This window comes from Panthera tigris, chromosome B2 (assembly GCF_018350195.1).
Source record: "Panthera tigris isolate Pti1 chromosome B2, P.tigris_Pti1_mat1.1, whole genome shotgun sequence".
Taxonomy (NCBI): domain Eukaryota; kingdom Metazoa; phylum Chordata; class Mammalia; order Carnivora; family Felidae; genus Panthera; species Panthera tigris.
In genome coordinates this window covers 378438-396934 of record NC_056664.1, presented here as the reverse complement: position 1 = coordinate 396934, position 18497 = coordinate 378438, and the positions used below count along the sequence as shown (strand labels likewise).

Below are 18497 nucleotides of genomic sequence, written 5' to 3'. Positions count from 1 at the left end.
CCAATTAAAGACATAGGGTTGAATGGATGAAAAAACAAAAACAACATGCATCTATATGCTGCCTACAAGAGACTCACTTTATAACTAAGGACATCTGCACATTGAAAGTGAGGGGATGGAGAACCCTCCATCATGCTAAGGACAACAAAAGAAATTTGGAGTAGCCATATCTGTATCAGAAAAAACAGACCTTATTTTTTTTTAATGTTTCTATATTAATTTTTGAGAGAGAAGGAGCACAAGCAGAGGGGTGGGACAGAAAGAGAGACACACAGAAATTGAAGCAGGCTCCAGGCTTTGAGCTGTCAGCACAGAGCCCAATGTGAGGTTCAAACCCACGGACTGTAAGATCATGACCCCAGCTGAAGTCAGATGCCCAATCAACTGGGCCACCCAGGAGCCTAAAACAAACAAGATTTTAAAACAACTGTAACAAGAGATGAAGAAGGGCATTAGATCATAATTAAGGGGACTATCCAGCAAGAAGATCTGACAATTATAAATATTTATGTCTCCAACTTGGTACACCTAAATATATAAATCAATTAATCACAAACATAAAGAAACTCATTGATAATAATACAAAAAAGTAGGGACCTTAATACCACACTTACATCAACGGACAGAATATCTAAGCAGATAACCAACAAAGAAACAATGCCTTTGAATGACCTATTGAGCCAGATGGACTTAACATATATATTCAGAACATTTCATCCTAAAGCAGCAGAATACAATTCTTCTCAAGGGCACATGGATAGATCACATACTGGGCCATAAATCAGCCCTCAATAGGTACAAAAAGATCAAGATCATACTATGCATTTTTTAAGAATACAGTACTATGAATCTTGAGATCAACCACAAGTAAAAAATTGGAAACAAGCCCTTAAATACATGGAGGTTAAACAACATCCCACTAAAGAATGAATAGGTTACTTAGGAAATTAAAGAAGAAATTTAAAAAATACATGGTAGCAAATGAAAATGAAAACACAACCGTCCAAACCCTTGGGATACCTCAAAGGCAGTCCTAAGAGGAAAGTATACTGCAATTCAGGCCCATATCAAGAAGCAAGAAAGGTCCCAAATACACAACCTAACATTACATCTAAAGGAGCTAGAAAAGGAGCACCAAATGAAGTCTAGAGTCAGCAGAAAAAGGGAAACAATAAAGATTAGAGCAGAAATAAGTGATATACATCAAACAAAAAGAAATATAACAGATAAATGAAACTAAATGCTGCTTCATTAAAAGAATAAAATTGATAAACCTCTAGTCAACTTTTCAAAAAGAAAAAAAAGAACACAAATAGATAAAATCACAAATAAAAGAGGAGAGATCACAACCAGCACAGCAGAACAAGCAATCATAAGAGAACACTATGAAAATTTAGATGCCAATAAACGACGCAGTCTGGAAGAAATGGACAAATTTCTAGAAACTCATACAACACCAAAACTCAAACAGGAAAAAATAGAAAATTTGAAGGGACCCATAATCAGTAAATAAATTGAACTGGTTATCAAAAATCACCCAACAAACAAGAGTCCTGGGCCAGATGGCTTCCCAGGGTATTTCTACAAGACACTTAAAAAAGAGTTCACACCCATGGTGGAACAGCATGGAAGGTTTTTGTTTTTGTTTTTGTTTTTTGGCATCTCTCATCCCTAACATGCAGCCAGATCAACACTAAACCATCTTCCACACCTAGAAAACTGATATGAGGATTCACACACAATCTGCACAACCTGAACCACAGATCTTGGCAGGTACGCAGCACAGAGAGGTGAACTGGGGGAGAGAGAAGCCATAGAGGGCAAGGAGCTGTTTTTGCTTGTGGAGAGAGGACACAGACTAGGGGGAGAATAAAGGAAAAGTACCCCCCACCCAAAGCAGCTGGAGAGAAAGTGGAAAAGAGGAAACAGCTGCAGGGAATGACCTAAAAATGGAGAAAGGAGAAAGTAGAGGGTTTAAATTCCAGTAAGAATCTATAAACAGGGGGAGCGCAGAGACTGAAACTCCACAGCTTGATACCTGGCAGTACTCTGGTGGGAAGGGCAAATCCCCAGGAGGAGGGTGGAGTCCAGGGGTTTTCAGGTCACATGGGGAGAGGCAGTTCCCCTGCTGGGAGGACACTGGGTAGAGGCTGCGCAGTCACCCCACAGGAAAAGGTCCCAGCAGACCCCAGAGAACATCCACATTCGCTTGTGCTGGAACAAGGTTGTTAAGGGTGAATCCTGGTGCCAGATTTGTATTGTGATTTATTATAAACACTGAAACACTACTGCTACACAATGACGTGAACTTTTTCTGGGGCGGGCGGACACCCAGTCACAATCTCCGGGCATTAGCAATAGCATGGTCCTGTGAACATTCCTGGGGCAGGCCACACATGGCCATTGCTCAGTGAAACCCTGTTCTACAGGATTTAAGTGGGCAAAAGCCTCAGTCACTCAGAAGTGAGGGGTTGGGAATCACAGCTGCATCTGAGATAAAACTCAGGAGGGAGATGCCGTGTGTCAGCCTTATGGTTTGATCACGAATAGTGCAGAAGCAGGGAGAGACAGAAGCCAGAGACAAAGGAGGGGTGCTTGACTGCCGGTCAGGGAGAGCACAGAGTTCTGATACTAGAGACTGGATAGCTGGGTGATGCCATTTCACCCCTCCTGTGCATGTGCATACCTGCCTACAAGCACCACAAAATTCCACCCCAGTAAGCTAAGCAATGCCATCTAGTGGAGAATGGAGCCTTTACACTAAGCCCCACCCAACTGGACCAACTGCGCTCTTGAGGAACAAAACAAGTCAACCCACCTGCAGTTTTATTCAGACTATGAACCTCTTCATAGTTTGACTTCTAGGGGAAACCAGAGGTAATTTCAATAATATTTCATTCTCTTCACAGGTCCATCTATATATTTTTTTCTTTTTCTTTTCTCATTCTTGAATACAGAATGAGAAAAAATTATTTTTATTTTCCATTTTAATAAAAAAGATTTTTCTATAATTTTTCTACTATAGTTTTTACATTATTGTAATTTTTTAAAATTCTATCTACTATCATTTCATTTTATTCTATTTTATTGCATTCATTTTTCAAATTTTCAAAAGTTTTCTTTTTCTCTTTTTTCTTTTCTATCTGTCCCTTTTTTCTCTAATCTATCAAGTTTCCTTCGACAACCAGACCAAACACACCTAGGATCCATCCTTTGATTTTTTTGTGTGTTTTTATTTTTTTTTTTTTACTGTTTTCTTTCCCTTTCTTTCTTCAAAATGATAAAACAAAGGAATTCACCCCAAAAGAAAGAACAAGAGAAAATGACAACCAATGACTTTATCAAAAAAGATACAAGCAAGATGTCTGAACCAGAATTTAGAATCACAATAGTAAGAATACTAGCTAGGGTTGAAAATGTATTAGAATCCCTTTCTGCAGAGATAAAAGTAAAAGCTACTCAGAATGAAATAAAAAATGCTATAACTAGCTGCATTTTCAAGTGGGTGCCACAGCGGCAGGGATGGATGAAACAGAGGAGCGAATCAATGATAGAGAAGACAAACTTATGGAGAATAATGAAGCAGGAAAAGAAGAGGCACACTAAGGCAAAAGAGCACAATATAAAATTAGAGAACTCAGTGACTCATTAAAAAAGGAATAATATCTGAATCATAGGGGTCCCAGGAGATGAAGAGAGAGAAAAGGGTGTAGAAGGTTTATGTGAACAAATCATAGTAGAAAACTTTGCTAACCTGGGGAAAGAACAGACCTCAAAATCCAGGAAACACAGAGGACTCCCATTAGATTCAACAAAAACCAACCATCAACAAGGCATATCATAGTCAAATTCACAAAATACTAAGGCTAGCAAAAAATCATGAAGCATAAAGGGAAAAGGAGTCCTTAAACTACAAGTGAAGACAGATTAGGTTTGCAGCAGACCTATCCACAGACTCTACACATGCCAGAAAGCAGCGGCAGGATATATTCAATGTACTGAATCAGAAAAAATGTAAAACCAAGAATTCTTTATCCAGGCAGGCTGTCATTCAAAATACAAGAAGAGATTTAAAAAAAAAAAAAAAAAACAGTTTCTCAAACAAATAAAAATTAAAGGAGTTAATGACCACTAATCCAGCCCTGGAAGAAATTTTAAGGGTGACTCTATGAGGGGAGAAAAGTTGAAAAATAAAAATAAAAAGAGGGGCGCCTGGGTGGCTCAGTTGGATGGACATCCAACTTCAGCTCAGGTCATGATCTCACAGTCCGTGAGTTCGAGCCCCAGGTCAGGCTCTGTGCTGACAGTTCAGAGTGTGGAGCCTGCTTCAGATTCTGTGTCTCCCTCTCTCTCTGCCCCTCCCCTGCTCATGCTCTGTGTCTCTCTGTCTCAAAAATAAATAAAAACATTTAAAAAATTTTTAATAAAAAATAAATAAAAAGACCAAAAGCAACAAAGAATATAAAGGACCAGAGAAGACCACCAAAAACTCAAAACGTACAGGTAACATAATGGCAATAAATTCATATCGTTCAGGACTCACTCTAAACATCAGTGGACTGAACACTCCAAGCAAAAGACATAGGATAACAGAATTGATAAGAAAATAAGACCCATCTTTATGCTGTTTACAAGATACCCGTTTTAGACCTAAAGACACTTACAGATTGAAAGTAAGGGGATGGAGAACCGTCTTTCATGATAATGACTTCCAAAACAAAGCCAGAGTAGCCATACTTTTGTCAAAGAATCTAGATTTTAAAAGAAAGACTATAACAAGAGATGAGTAAGGGCATTATATCATAATTAAGGGGTCTATCCACCAAGAAGATCTAACAATTGTAAACACTTATGCTCCAAACATGAGACACCAAAACATATAAATCACTTAATCAAAACCATAAACTCACTGACAATAATGCCATAACAGTAGGGGTCTCAACACCCCACTTATAGCACTAGTCAGATCATCTAAACAACAAGGAAATAATGGGTTTGAATGACACACTGGGCCAGATGGACTTCACAGATATATTCAGACTATTTCATCCTAAAGCAGAATACACATTCTTCTCGAGTGCACATGAAACATTCTCCACAATAGATCACATACTGGGACACAAATAAGCCCTCAACAAGTACTAAAAGATCGAGATCATACCATGCATATTTTCAGACCAAAACGCCATTAAACTCGAAATCAAACCACAAGAAAAAATTTAGAAAGATAAAATACTTGGAGACTAAAGAACATCCTACTAAAGAATGAATGACTAACCAAGAAGTTAAAGAGGAAATTAAAAAGTACATGGAAGTCAATGGAAATGACAGCCCAAAACCTAGGGGACACAAAAAGTTGGTCATAAGAGGTAAATATAGAGCAATCTGGGCCTTCCTATAGAAGGAATAAAGATTTCAAATACACAACCTAACCTTACATCTTAAAAGCTGGAAAAAGAACAGCAAATAAAACGCCAAACCAGTAGAAGACAGGAAATAATAAAGATTAGAGCAGAAATCAATGCTATTTTAAAAAACAACAAACGGTAGAATGGATCAATGAAACCAGAAGTTGGTTCTTTGAAAGAGTTAACAAAATTGATAAACCTCTAGCCAGTTTGACCAAAAAGAAAAAGGGAAGGACCCAAATAAATAAAATCAAGAAGGAAAGAAGAGAGATTACAACCAACACTGCAGAAACACAAACAATAATAGGAGAATATTATGAGAAATTATACACCAAAAAAATTAGCAATCTGGAAGAAATGGACAAATTCCTGGAAACATATAAACTACCAAAACTGAAACAAAAAGAGATAGAAAAGTGGAACAGACCCATACCAGTAAAGGAATCGAATCAGTAATCAAAAATCTCCCAACAAGCAAGAGTCCAGGGCCAGATAGCTTTCCAGGGGAATTCTACCAAACATTTAAAGAAGAGTTAACACCCATTATTTTGGAGCTGTTTCAAAAAATAGACATGGAAGGAAACTCATTTTACAAGGCCAGCATTACCTTGATTCCAAAGCCGGACACAGACCCCACTAAAACGGAGAACTACAGACCAATTTCCCTGATGGATGTAAGAATCCTTAAGTTACTAGCCAACTGGATCCAACAATACATTAAAAGAATTATTCACAATGACCAAGTGGGATTTATGCCTGGGATGCAGGGCTGGTTCAATATCCACAAAATAATCAATGTGATACATCACATTAATAAAAGAAAGGACAAGAACCACATGATCCTCTCAATAGATGCAGAGAAAGCATTGGACAAAATACAGCATCTTTTCTTGATAAAAACCCTCAAGAAAGTACGGTTAGAAGGGTATCTCAAGATCATAAAGCCATATATGAAAGACCCACCACTAATATCTTCATCAAAAACTGAGAACTTTCCCTGTAAGGTCAGGAACACGACAGGGATGCCCACTCTCACCACTGTTATTCAACATAGTATTGGAAATCCTAGCCTCAGCAGTCAGACAACACAAAGGAATAAAAGGCATCCAAATAGGCAAGGAGGAATTCAGACTTGCACTCTTCGCAGATGACATGATACTCTACGGAAAACCCAAAAGATCCCACTAAAAAAAAAAAAAAAAACTGCTAGAGTGGATCCATGAATTTAGCAAAGTCATAGGATATAAAATCAATGCACAGAAATCAGTTGCATTTCTACACACCATAATGAAGCAACAGAAAGAGAAATCAAGGAATTGACCCCATTGACAATTGAACCAAAAACCATAAAATACCTAGGAATAAATCTAACCAAAGAGGTGAAAAATCTATAAACTGAAAACTACAGAAAGCTTTGAAATAAATTGAAAACACCAAAAAATGGAAAAATATTCCATGCTCCTCAATTGGAAGAACAAATTTTGTTTAATATCACTACTACCCAAAGAAATCTATATATTCAAAGCAATCACTGTCAAAATAACACCAGCATTCTTCACAGAGCTAGAACAAACAATCCTAAAAGTTGTATGGAACCACAAAAGACCCCAAATAGCCAAAGTATTCATGAAAAAGAAAACAAAAGCTGAAGGCATCACAATCCCAGACACCAAGACATATTACAAAGCTGTAATCATCAAGACAGTATGGTATTGATACAAAAACAGACATTCAGATCAATGGAATAGAACAGAGAACCCAGAGATGGACCCACAAATGTATGGCCAACTAATCTTTGACAAAGCAGGAAGAATATCCAATAGAATAAAGACAGTCTCTTCAGCAAGTGGTGCTGGGAAAACTGGACAGTGACACACAGAAGAATGAATCTGGACCACTTTCTTACACCATACACAAAAATAAACTCAAAATGGATGAAACACCTAAAGAAAGCCTTCAAAATCCTAGAGGAGAAAGCAGACAAAAACCTCTGACCTCAGCTGCACCAACTTCTCACTCAACACGTCTCTGAGGGAAAGGAAAGCAAGAGCAAAAATGAACTATTGGGACCTCATAAAAATAAAAAACTTCTTCACAGCGAAGGAAACAATCAGCAAAAGTAAAAGGCAACCGACAGAATGGGAGAACGTATTTGCAAATGACATATCAGATAAACGGTTAGTATCCAAAATATAGAAAGAACTTATCGAACTCAACACCCCTCAAAAGAACAAATAATCCAGTGAAGAAATGGGCAAAAGACATGAATAGACACTTTTCCAAAGACATCCAGATGGCTAACAGACACATAAGAAAATGCTCAACATCACTCATCATCAGGGAAATACAAATCAAAACCACACTGAGATACCACCTCACACCTGTCAGAATGGCTAACATAACAACTCAGGCAACAACAGATATTGGCAAGGATGTGGAGAGAGAAGATCTCTTTTGCACTGCTGGTGGGAATGCAGACTAGTTGCATCCGCTCTGGAAAACAGTATGGAGGTTCCTCAAAAAATTAAAAATAGAACTACCCTATGATGTAGCAATTGCACTATTAGGTATTTATCCAAGGGATACAGGTGTGATGTTTCAAAGGAGCACATGCACCCCAATGTATATAGCACCACCATCAACAATGGCCAAAGTATGGAAAGAGCCAAAATGTCCTCTGATAGATGAATGGATAAAGAAGATGTGGTATATATATACAATGGATCATTACTCAGCAATAAAAAAGAATGAAATCTTGCCATTTGCAACAATGTGGATGGAACTAGAGGGCATTATGCTAAGCAAAATTAGTCAGAGGAAGACAAATATCATATGACTTCACTCATATGAGGAATTTGAGATACAAAACCGATGAACATATGGGAAGGGAAGCAAAAATAATATAAAAACAGAAAGGGGGACAAAACATAAGAGACTCTTAAATACAGAGGACAAACTGAGGGTGGCTGGAGGGGTTGTGAGTGGGGGGGATGGGCTAAATGAATAAGAGGCATTAAGGATGACACTTGTTGGAATGAGTACTGGGTGTTATACATAGGGGATGAATCACTGTTATCTACTCCTGAAATCATTGTTGTACTATATGCTAGTGAACTTGGATGTAAATTTAAAAATAAAATAATTAAAAATTTAAAATATGAAACATATACAAATATACTTGTCAATTATTCCTCAATAACACTGGGGGAAACAGCCAAATTACTTAAATCCTTTTAGCTGCCATTATCTTGTAAAGTAAATATGATGTTAGTTCATCCCTCCCTGGATATTTGGAAGAAATAAATGAGTATTTGCACATAAGGAACTCAGAACAATAGTTTCTACAATGAGATTATTTTTATTTCTATAATATGTTTAGCATATGCTTGAACAAGGAATATTTTTCTGAAGTTTATTTGTTTATTTTGAAAGAGAGGAAAGAAAGTGAGTACAGGAAGGGGAGAGAGAGAGGAGAGAGCGAGAATCCAAAGCAGGCTTCCTGTGTGGGTCCGGAGCCCATTGCCCGGCTCCATCCACAAACCATAAGTAAGCTACCTGAGCCAAAATCAAGAGCCGGCTGCTTATCTGAAGGGCCCACCCAGGCACGCCCTGAAAGAGGAATTTTTATCGTGATTAATATACAATGCATTCGTGCAAAGCAACAATAATGGATCTCAACACAAAGATGGACAGGGTACATGGTGTTTATAACTGTTATGAGAAAGTTTGTATGGATGTCAGATTGCATGTATTCCTGGGAAGAGGCTCACAGAATATTCTCACATAAAGGTTGCAGCAACAAGAGAGGATACACAAGGAGAGACCAGCCTCATCCCTTAGAGAAAGATGTGAGCCTTGGGATGTCTATTTTAAACAAACAAATTTAACACTATTACCAACAATGAAGAATCTAATTTGGAATAAATAAAAGCAATCCTACTTCTCCTTGTTCCTCTGTCTTGTTTTCCACAGGACCATAGTAAAAATTATGTAGAATGTTAAAGATTATCATCATCTGTACAGGTCAATGGAACACAACTGGCCTCCATTCCTTACCAAACATTGCCAGGTTTTTTTTTTCAGTTTTTCACAGTTTTTTTTTTTAATTTTTTTTAATGTTTATTTATTTTTCAGACAGAGAGAGACAGAGCATGAACAGGGAAGGGTCAGAGAGAGAGAGAAACACAAAGTCCAAAACAGGCTCCAGGCTCCAAGCTGTCAGCGCAGAGCCTGACGTGGGACTCAAACTCACCTACCGTGAGATCACGACCTGAGCCGAAGTCGGATGCTTAACTGATGGAGCCACCCAGGCACCCCTCTCACAAAGTTTCTCAGGGAAGTTCCCATGATGACAAGGGAAGAAAAGGTAATAGAACTAAGAAAACATAGAAGGCCCCTGACAATCCTGCTGTCCACGACTCTGCAAATAAGGAAGAAACATAGAAACGAAAAACTTGGAGCAGTGGGGGCAAAAAAAAAAAAAAAAAGATGGAACTCAAGATAGCAACACCCAAGAGGAATTGTCTTGAATTGCAAGTATGGGAAAATACCCTGTTTATTCTCACAGCGATCATGCTCACACCCAGGGGACACTCTCTCCGTGTTTATATGCCTAAGGTCTGTGGCTCCTGAGAGGCAGGAAGAATGTCAGAAGGAGACAAAGACGTTTCTGAACATGAAGAGCTCATGCTGCAATCCCAATACGAACAGTCACTTCAAATATCTTCCTGCCATTCTCAGCTGTTGGGAGTGTAAACCTGAAAAGCTGGGCAGGCTGTGAATCCGACAATCAGGTAAGAGAATGCCTTAGGACTTGGGCTGAGAGGACCCCATATTTTCTGCATGCTTGTTTATATGCAAGTAAGCGCCCAGATCTAGAGCTGGTTTCCTATTTTATGATGGATTCCTCATTGCATTTGTGGATTGTGAAGGCTCTTTATATACTTTTATTGCCATATACATTCTGAATTCAGCATGCCTGGCTTCCTAATTTTTCTCCAGATAAATATGCAATCTCTCACTATTAAAATTGCAGTGAAATAAATCACTGAATAAGAACAAGTCTGATTGGAAATTTTCCTTAAATATTAGACAGAGGTCTCTTCCCTAAATGGATTTTTGATACAACTTAGTTTGATGAGTCAGAGAACTCAAAATGATATTTGCCATATCATATGTATCTTACACAGGAGAGGTAGGATTAACACTGTGCAGAACACACATGGTCATCAAAGCAAACTACTCTGACCTGCATGGAGCCAGCCTTTCACAGAGGCCCAGCACAGGTTGGGTATATTCTCTAAATTCCTCCATCTCTATGGCCTAGAATCCCACAGGCTATGGAGAAGTGGTCCCTCATTAACCCACTCCAATTCCTCTCACATCAAATCTTTCTATGCTCCTCTAGGGATTTCCCCCAAACTTAGAAAGATGTGCCTTTTTAAAAAAATTTTTTAATGTGTATTTATTTTTGAGACACAGAGAGACACAGTGAGAGTGGGGGAGGGGTAGAGAGAGAGGAAGACACAGAATCTGAAGCAAGCTCCAGGCTCTGAGTGGTAGACAGAGCCCCACATGGGACTTGAACTAACAAGCCATGAGATCATGACCTGAGCCAAAGTCGGACCCCAACCAACTGAGCCACTCAGGTTCTCCAAGATTTGCCTTTTTATAAGAGGCAATCCCACATCTGGATATTAATTCAGACCTCCTTGCATTGGTGTCATTCTTTCCTTGTCTATTTTTCTTAATTAAAAATCCTTCAGGTGCTTTCTTACAATGTCTGGATATAGCAGTCTGGGCAAGTAGTTAGAGTTCATTAGAACCCCCATTACAGTTCATTAAGGAGATGAGAGGACACTTGTATCAGAAGGTAGATGTGCACAGCCAGAGAAGATGGTAGGTTGGCTACGTGCTCTGAGTCTCTGGGAGAAAGAGACATATTAATGACAAATCAAATGAGGGGGGAAAATGGTGGGCCAATGGCCCATAACCAACAGTTCACCATAATATCTAATAGTCTAATGAGGCAAATCCTATACAAGGTCTGATGTGGGAACTGTGTAAAACAACAATGCTCTCCCTCAAAGTACCATTGTGTAGACGGGAAAATCCTCCACTACAAAGTCTCTGATTCTCAACAGGGGTACGCTCCAGAGAGTAATTCATCCTTTCTCTTAAGCGATGCTGAATCAAACCTCAGTCACTGCATTTCTCCTCCTGGGAGTCACAGACATCCAAGCACTGCAGCCTTATCTCTTCGTGGTTTTCCTTGCAATTTACGTGGTCAGTGTGGTTGGCAATGGAGCAGTCGTCCTGGTTGTCGTCTCTGATCCAAGACTCCATTTACCCATGTATTTCTTCCTGGGAAATCTGTCGTGTCTAGATATCTGCTACTCCACGGTGACACTGCCAAAGATGCTGGAGAACTTCTTCTCTACACACAAGGCAATTTCCTTCTTGGGATGCATAACCCAGCTTCACTTCTTCCACTTCCTGGGCAGCACGGAGGCCATGCTGTTGGCCGTGATGGCCTTTGACCGCTTTGTGGCCATCTGCAGGCCACTGCATTACTCTGTCATCATGAATTACCAGCTCTGTACCCAGATGGCTGTCACAGTCTGGACCATTGGTTTTTTCCATGCCCTGTTGCACTCCATGATGACCTCTCGCTTGAACTTCTGTGGTTCTCATCAGATCCATCACTTCTTCTGTGATGTCAAGCCTTTGCTGGAGTTGGCCTGCGGGAACACGGAGCTCAACCAGTGGCTTCTCAACACGGTTACCGGGACCATTGCCATGGGCCCCTTCTTCCTAACACTTCTCTCCTACTTCTCCATAATCATCTCTCTTTTCTCCAAGACCTACTCCTGTAGTGCGCTCCGCAAAGCACTGTCCACGTGTGCCTCTCACTTCATGGTGGTCATTCTTCTCTATGCTCCTGTTATCTTCACTTACCTATCTCCTACCTCAGGCAGCTCCATGGACCAGGACCAGGTCGCTGCCATCATGTACACTGTGGTCACTCCTATGCTGAACCCACTGATCTATACACTGAGGAACAAGGACGTGAAGGCTGCCTTGAGTAGTGTCTTCAGTAGGAGGGGCGACCTGAACACATCTAGAGCACACTTCTAAGACAGGAAGCAATAGGCGATGATGAAGTTGGTGTGTGAGGTTAGACTGCTTCTCAGATCATGTACAATATGTGTAACAGGTGTAGTCTGAAGAAAAGATAAATGAGAAAGTCCAGATTGTGTTAAATAATGCATTCTTAGGTAGCAAAATGGAAACCTGAACCCATGGGACATCAGCCATAGAATCCTAATGTTCGGTTTTTGTTCAGGATATCACTTCATAAAACTGATTTTTTATGTATTCTTATGGATTCTCTAATGACATCAGGGATAGAAATATGCCTATATCACTCACATATTGGGTACATGAACACTACTTAGGGCTGTTTATCTGTGTGCTTCTTCTAAGTTAATGTATTCTAAGGTGAGCAATAAAATTCTTATACTGTTATATTTTGAGGAATTGAATTTGAACATTTAATAGGATAAGAAATGGTAATTCATATATGAGAATGAGTTAAGAGGAATTTTTAACCATTACGTTATGATTTCTTTTTTCCCTAAGCTGGAGGCAAATAAATGATTAAAACAAATGATTTAAGCACTAATTGACAGGGATAAAATAGCCAATGGTTTATCTAAGTGCTGTGGATCCTTTATCTCCAGAGATTTTTTTAAAGTCAACCGGATGAATGGTAAAAGAGTCCTGTTAAATCTTGTTGAAAGTGGGGACAGAATGAAATTAAAATCTCAGAGTCCCTCTCTAGCTACTTAATAGGTAATTTTTCCCTCAGTGTTTGGTCATGGAAAATGTTGAGTTTCAAAATACTTCCTATTTTTTGTTTGGTTTTACTATTTCTATGACAATTTCCAGTGACTGTTATGATGCAGTGTGACATAATACTGATGAAATGTGCAAAATTTATCAAAATGTTGTCTTGTTTTCCTTACTTGTCACCAAACCCAAATGTAACGAAAGCAACTAAATCATAATTGCTGAGACACTTCTGGAGCTAATGTCGGGAGGCACTGTGTTCCCTATTTTCTGAATCCCGGGGGTGGTTTCTGTGCATGAGCGATGGTGGGAGAAACATTTATGACTATTTATAGATGCAGGTGAAGACTGTGACAGGCCTTTGTGAGCTCAGGGACTGACTGTTCAAATTCTCTGCATCCACTTTTGTGAACACAAACAATGTGGTTTGATCTCATCCCTGTTTTTAGTCCCTCAATTCTACTTTTGTTTATAAAAAAAAAAATAAAATGTGTCTGTGGAGAAGACATTTCTACCCTGAACTGTCTCCAGCCCCTCATTTCTGTTGATCAGAATTGTTTACAAAATCCAAGCTCCACGCAGGCCGTGAACCAGAGAAGAACACGTCATTATCTGGTTGGCTACTGCTGCCTAACACACTAGCATCCCCAAACACAGAAGCTGAAGACACCTACGCCAGTCAATTGCATTCTTCCGAGGCTCAGGAACTGGGAAGAACAGAGCAGGGCAGGGCTGGTTCTCCTCGATCATGCTTGTGCCGTGGCTGAGCTGACGTGAGCATCCTCGCGTAGAAGAGCTGAGAGCTGGCAAAGTCTCTGTCTGGGTCTCCCTTGGTCCGCTCTCTCCAAGTGGCTGTTCTGTGCTTTTGCAGCATGGAGGCCTCGGGCTTGACACTCTACGGGGGGGCCAACAGACCACGGCAAAAGCTGCCAGTCATCTCTCCAACAAACCCAAGAACCAGTATTGACATCACCTGTACTATTCTCTCTGGGACAAAATGGTCACAGGCCTAACAAACTTTATAGAGAAGAAATCCCTACCTTTCATGGGAAAGAACATCAAAAAAATTTTGTGGACATCTTTAATCCACTCTAGTCCAACTCTAATAATTAACATTGTCCCCACATACAAATCACACTTATTCTCCCTCCAAATAATACTAAAATCTCATCCCGTTGCAGTATTAGTCAGAGTCTATGTCTTTTCACCTACATTGGGTCAAGGTACAGATGAGGCTTGTTGGGTCCAGTTTCTCAAGCTTGGTTCCTTTTTATCTCAAGAACTTCAAACTGATGCATCCAGTTATCTGCCCTAGGTAGACACAGACATACATTTGTGTTTATATATGGAATATTTTTCAGTCGTGAGAAAAAAAGGAAATCCTGCCATTTGTGACTATGTGAATAGACCTGGAGGATATCATGCTAAATGAAATAAGTCAGATAAAGACAAATACCATATTATTTTTTTATTTGTATAATTTAAGAAACCAAACAAATGAACAAAGAGAAGAAAAGACAAAAAACAGACTCTTAGGTACAGAAAATGAGCTGGTAGTTGACAGAGGGGATGTGGGTAGGAGATGGTGGAAATTGGTGAAAATGATTAAGAGTACACTTATCCTCCCAAAATAAAATTTAAAAAAAAAAGAGTATACTTATCCTGATGAGCACTGAGTCATTTATAGAATTGTTCAATCATTATTGTACACCTGAAACTAATATAACACTATGTGTTAATTAATCATAATTTTCCAAAGGGAATTATGCTTAAAGAATTAAATAATTTTAGGCATACATCATGAATGGATTGTAAAATTATTAGGTGAGGGGAGCCCGGGTAACATTCGGTTGAGCATCCAACTTCGGCTCAGGTCATGATCTTACAGTTTGCAGTTCAAACCCTGCATCGGGCTCTGTGCTGACAGCTTGGAGCCTGGAGCCTGCTTCAGATTCTGTGTCTCCCTCTCTCTCTGCCCCTCCCCTGTTTGCTCACTCTCTCTCTGTCTCTCTCAAAAATAAATAAAAACATTAAAAAATAAAATTATAATATAATATAACATAACAAATAAACTAATATAATATGGTTAAAGATGATTGGAAATTGAATAATACATGGAACAGACTGACACCACCTGACCCCACTGGTCAATAATATAAATAGCATCACTAAAAGTAGGACAAGCACTGTCTCATGAGATGCTATAACAGAAATAAAACAGCAACTTTGAGATATTCTGCCTCAAAGTTATCAAAGATCTAATCAAGCTTCTATCTCAGTATCAGTTTTGTAGTTTAAGTGCTAACAGGTTTTTTTTATTGTAATGTAGGTGCCTGACATTAAGCTTTTTGTTGCTGAGACATCCATTTCAAAGTTAGCCACCTGGAATAAACATATCGCCAAATACATAACTACATAAGGAGCAGAGCGCCCCACCCATGCAGTTCCCCTTTGAGAGAGCCCTGGTGACACAAATAGCTGATCACTCGAGTGACCCATGCAGTTCCCCTTTGAGAGCACCCTGGTGACATAGACAGCTGGTCACTCGAGTGACCCATGCAGTTCCCCTTTGAGAGAACCCTGGTGACATAGACAGCTGGTCACTTGAGTGACCCTGCTTTTCCCTTCCCGTGCTTTAATTACTGCTCTTATGTTTTAAATTCAGCAAAGAAGAGTAAATGCCCAATACCCTAGACACTCCTCCCCCGATCCCAACACAGGCAGAGCCCCAGGCCCCTGTGCTCTCTCCCTTTCCCCAAGCCCTGTGTGGCCTCAGCAGTACTGTGTACCCACAGGACTGAGTGATAAATCTTGCCTTTTCAAAGCTCCCTGATGGTTGTTGCTGGAGTGTGTCTTGCAATTATAATAACAATCATAACAGGTGGTCTAGCCACAACATTGACTCCCAACAGGGAAATGTCAATGAGGGCCCAGGAGAGTGCCCCAGCCATTCCTAGCTGAATGTATCACTCAACAGGTGGAGACCAATCAAAACGAGTCTATATAGGATATAGGAATAGAAGTTAAGACTATAAATAAGCAGTAAGTCTAATTTAGAATATGGAACACGTATAGGACAGATAATCAGATTTCTCCAGTAGGTCAATGACATGATAAAAGGGGGGGTGTGCTATGAAATAAGGGAATAAGAAACATAAAACAAGATACATTGTAAGAACCTTTCTCAAATCCTAAGTCTAAGAATTTACTGAAAGACAACTGGAAAAATTGAACATGGCTTGTGTATTAAATGACATTGAGGAGATTCTGATCATAGTGTAAGTGTCATAATGGCACTGTCAGTGTGTTTGTTTTTGTTAATTTATATTCTAGTTAACAACAGTGTAGTCTTGGCTTCAGAAGTAGAAGCCGGTGATTCATCACTTACATATGACACCCAGTGCTCATCCTAACAAGTGCCCTCCTAATACCTGTCACCCTTTTGGCCCGCCCCCACCCACCACCCTCCATAACCCTCGGTTTGTTCTCTTGCTGTGGTTTGGTCCTGTTACTTTTGAGACATATTTCTCTCGCGCCTCACTTTTTCTAACTCTACCTGTGTCTGTCTCTGTGTGTTAGAGAAGGCAGTTATGTCTCTTGTTCTTGACGGTAATGGCCTTATGAAGAAAAGGTCTTGAAATGCCCTGCAGTGCTGTGTCCTCTTTGCCCAGGACCTGGCACTTCAGGGAGTGTCTCTGTCGTGTTCTTTTCTGCTTTCCCCTTCAGTTCAGTTATCTGCAGTGGCCTTTTTTCCTATGTGGGTAGCGTTTGGTCCCTGCCAGGTGTGGGTGGGTATTAACAGGTACACATTGGTGGTGTGCTTGCTAATTGACATCTGTGGACGCCACTGCCAGGATGGCCAACTTAAGGGGATCTGCAATGGGCATATGAGTGGGTCCCTCATTTTTAATAAGGTGCACCTCAGGCTTCTGTTGCCACAGTGCGTCCCCCGCCACAGCAACCAAGACTGAGGCCCCACACAAGGTGAAGGTCAGGAGATAAAGTGCTTGTGAGGTTCGCTTTGGTGTTCTGGGGGAGGAGCCTGCAGTTCTGGGACTGAGGCAAGTGTGACTGGAAAGGCTGGATCGGGAAGCACGTGGGGGTGGGGCTTGGTGCAAGCAAGTTAGGAAGCAAGTGTGGAGGCAGTGTTGGTTCCCACAAGTGGCCACGTACTTATGCATGGGTGTGGGGGAGGGAAATAACACTGGCCAGTTCCTTTGTTCCTGGAGGAGTCTTTTCTCTCCAAACATGCTCTGTGATGAGTAAATCCTCCTGTCTCTCCTGGTGTTTTTCAAACTACCGGCTCTATGCTATATCTGCTAGAGCTGTTTGTTGTGCTGTAGCTTTAAGGGCTCAGACTCTGCTTCCTAATGCCTTCAGGGCTCTCCCAGAGACAGGCAGGCTGATTTTAAGAATTCCAGGCTGTAAGTCCAGGCTGTTTGTGAGACCTCATGAAATTTGACTCCTCTGGCTTTCAAAGCCAAATGTTTTGGGGGTTCATCTTCACTGTGCAGGTCCCCAGTGGGATCATCTGTTTTTTGACCTTCACGGTGCTCTTGGTTTCTTCTGGTCCACAGATGGCCACAGTCCTTTTAGGTCTCAAATTGCATCTCTGCCTTTCCAACCTTCTTCCTTGTGGCCTCTTCTCTACCCTTGGTTGTGGAGTTTGTTCTGCCAGTCATTGGGTCTTTTTCTGGGATATTTAAGCTGGTGTGAGTGTTATCTCATTGTATCTGTGCATTGAGGTGAGTTTATTTTTTTTATTTATTTATTTATTTTTTTTATTTTTTAATATATGAAATTTACTGTCAAATTGGTTTCCATACAACACCCAGTGCTCATCCCAAAAGGTGCCCTCCTCAATACCCATCACCCACCCTGCCCTCCCTCCCACCCCCCATCAACCCTCAGTTTGTTCTCAGTTTTTAACAGTCTCTTATGCTTTGGCTCTCTCCCACTCTAACCTCTTTTTTTTTTTTCTTTCCTTCCTTCCCCTCCCCCATGGGTTTCTGTTATGTTTCTCAGGATCCACATAAGAGTGAAACCATATGGTATCTGTCTTTCTCTGTATGGCTTATTTCACTTAGCATCACACTCTCCAGTTCCATCCATGTTGCTACAAAAGGCCATATTTCATTTTTTCTCATTGCCACGTAGTATTCCATTGTGTATATAAACCACAATTTCTTTATCCATTCATCAGTTGATGGACATTTAGGCTCTTTCCATAATTTGGCT

The 18497-nt window shown here is 40.2% G+C and overlaps 2 protein-coding genes across 2 annotated transcripts in view; one reads left to right on the top strand and one right to left on the bottom strand.

The window, feature by feature from the left end:
• The window catches only part of LOC102959787 (olfactory receptor 2H2-like), a 258157-nt gene that overhangs the window by 184708 nt on the left and 54952 nt on the right, over positions 1-18497 (bottom strand). The gene's annotated exons all lie outside the window — the stretch shown is intronic.
• LOC102957797 (olfactory receptor 12D2-like) lies at positions 11512-12963 on the top strand. Its single transcript, XM_007085920.2, has one exon. It carries the CDS (start codon positions 11592-11594, stop codon positions 12543-12545), a length of 954 nt encoding a protein of 317 aa, XP_007085982.2. The 5' UTR covers positions 11512-11591; the 3' UTR covers positions 12546-12963.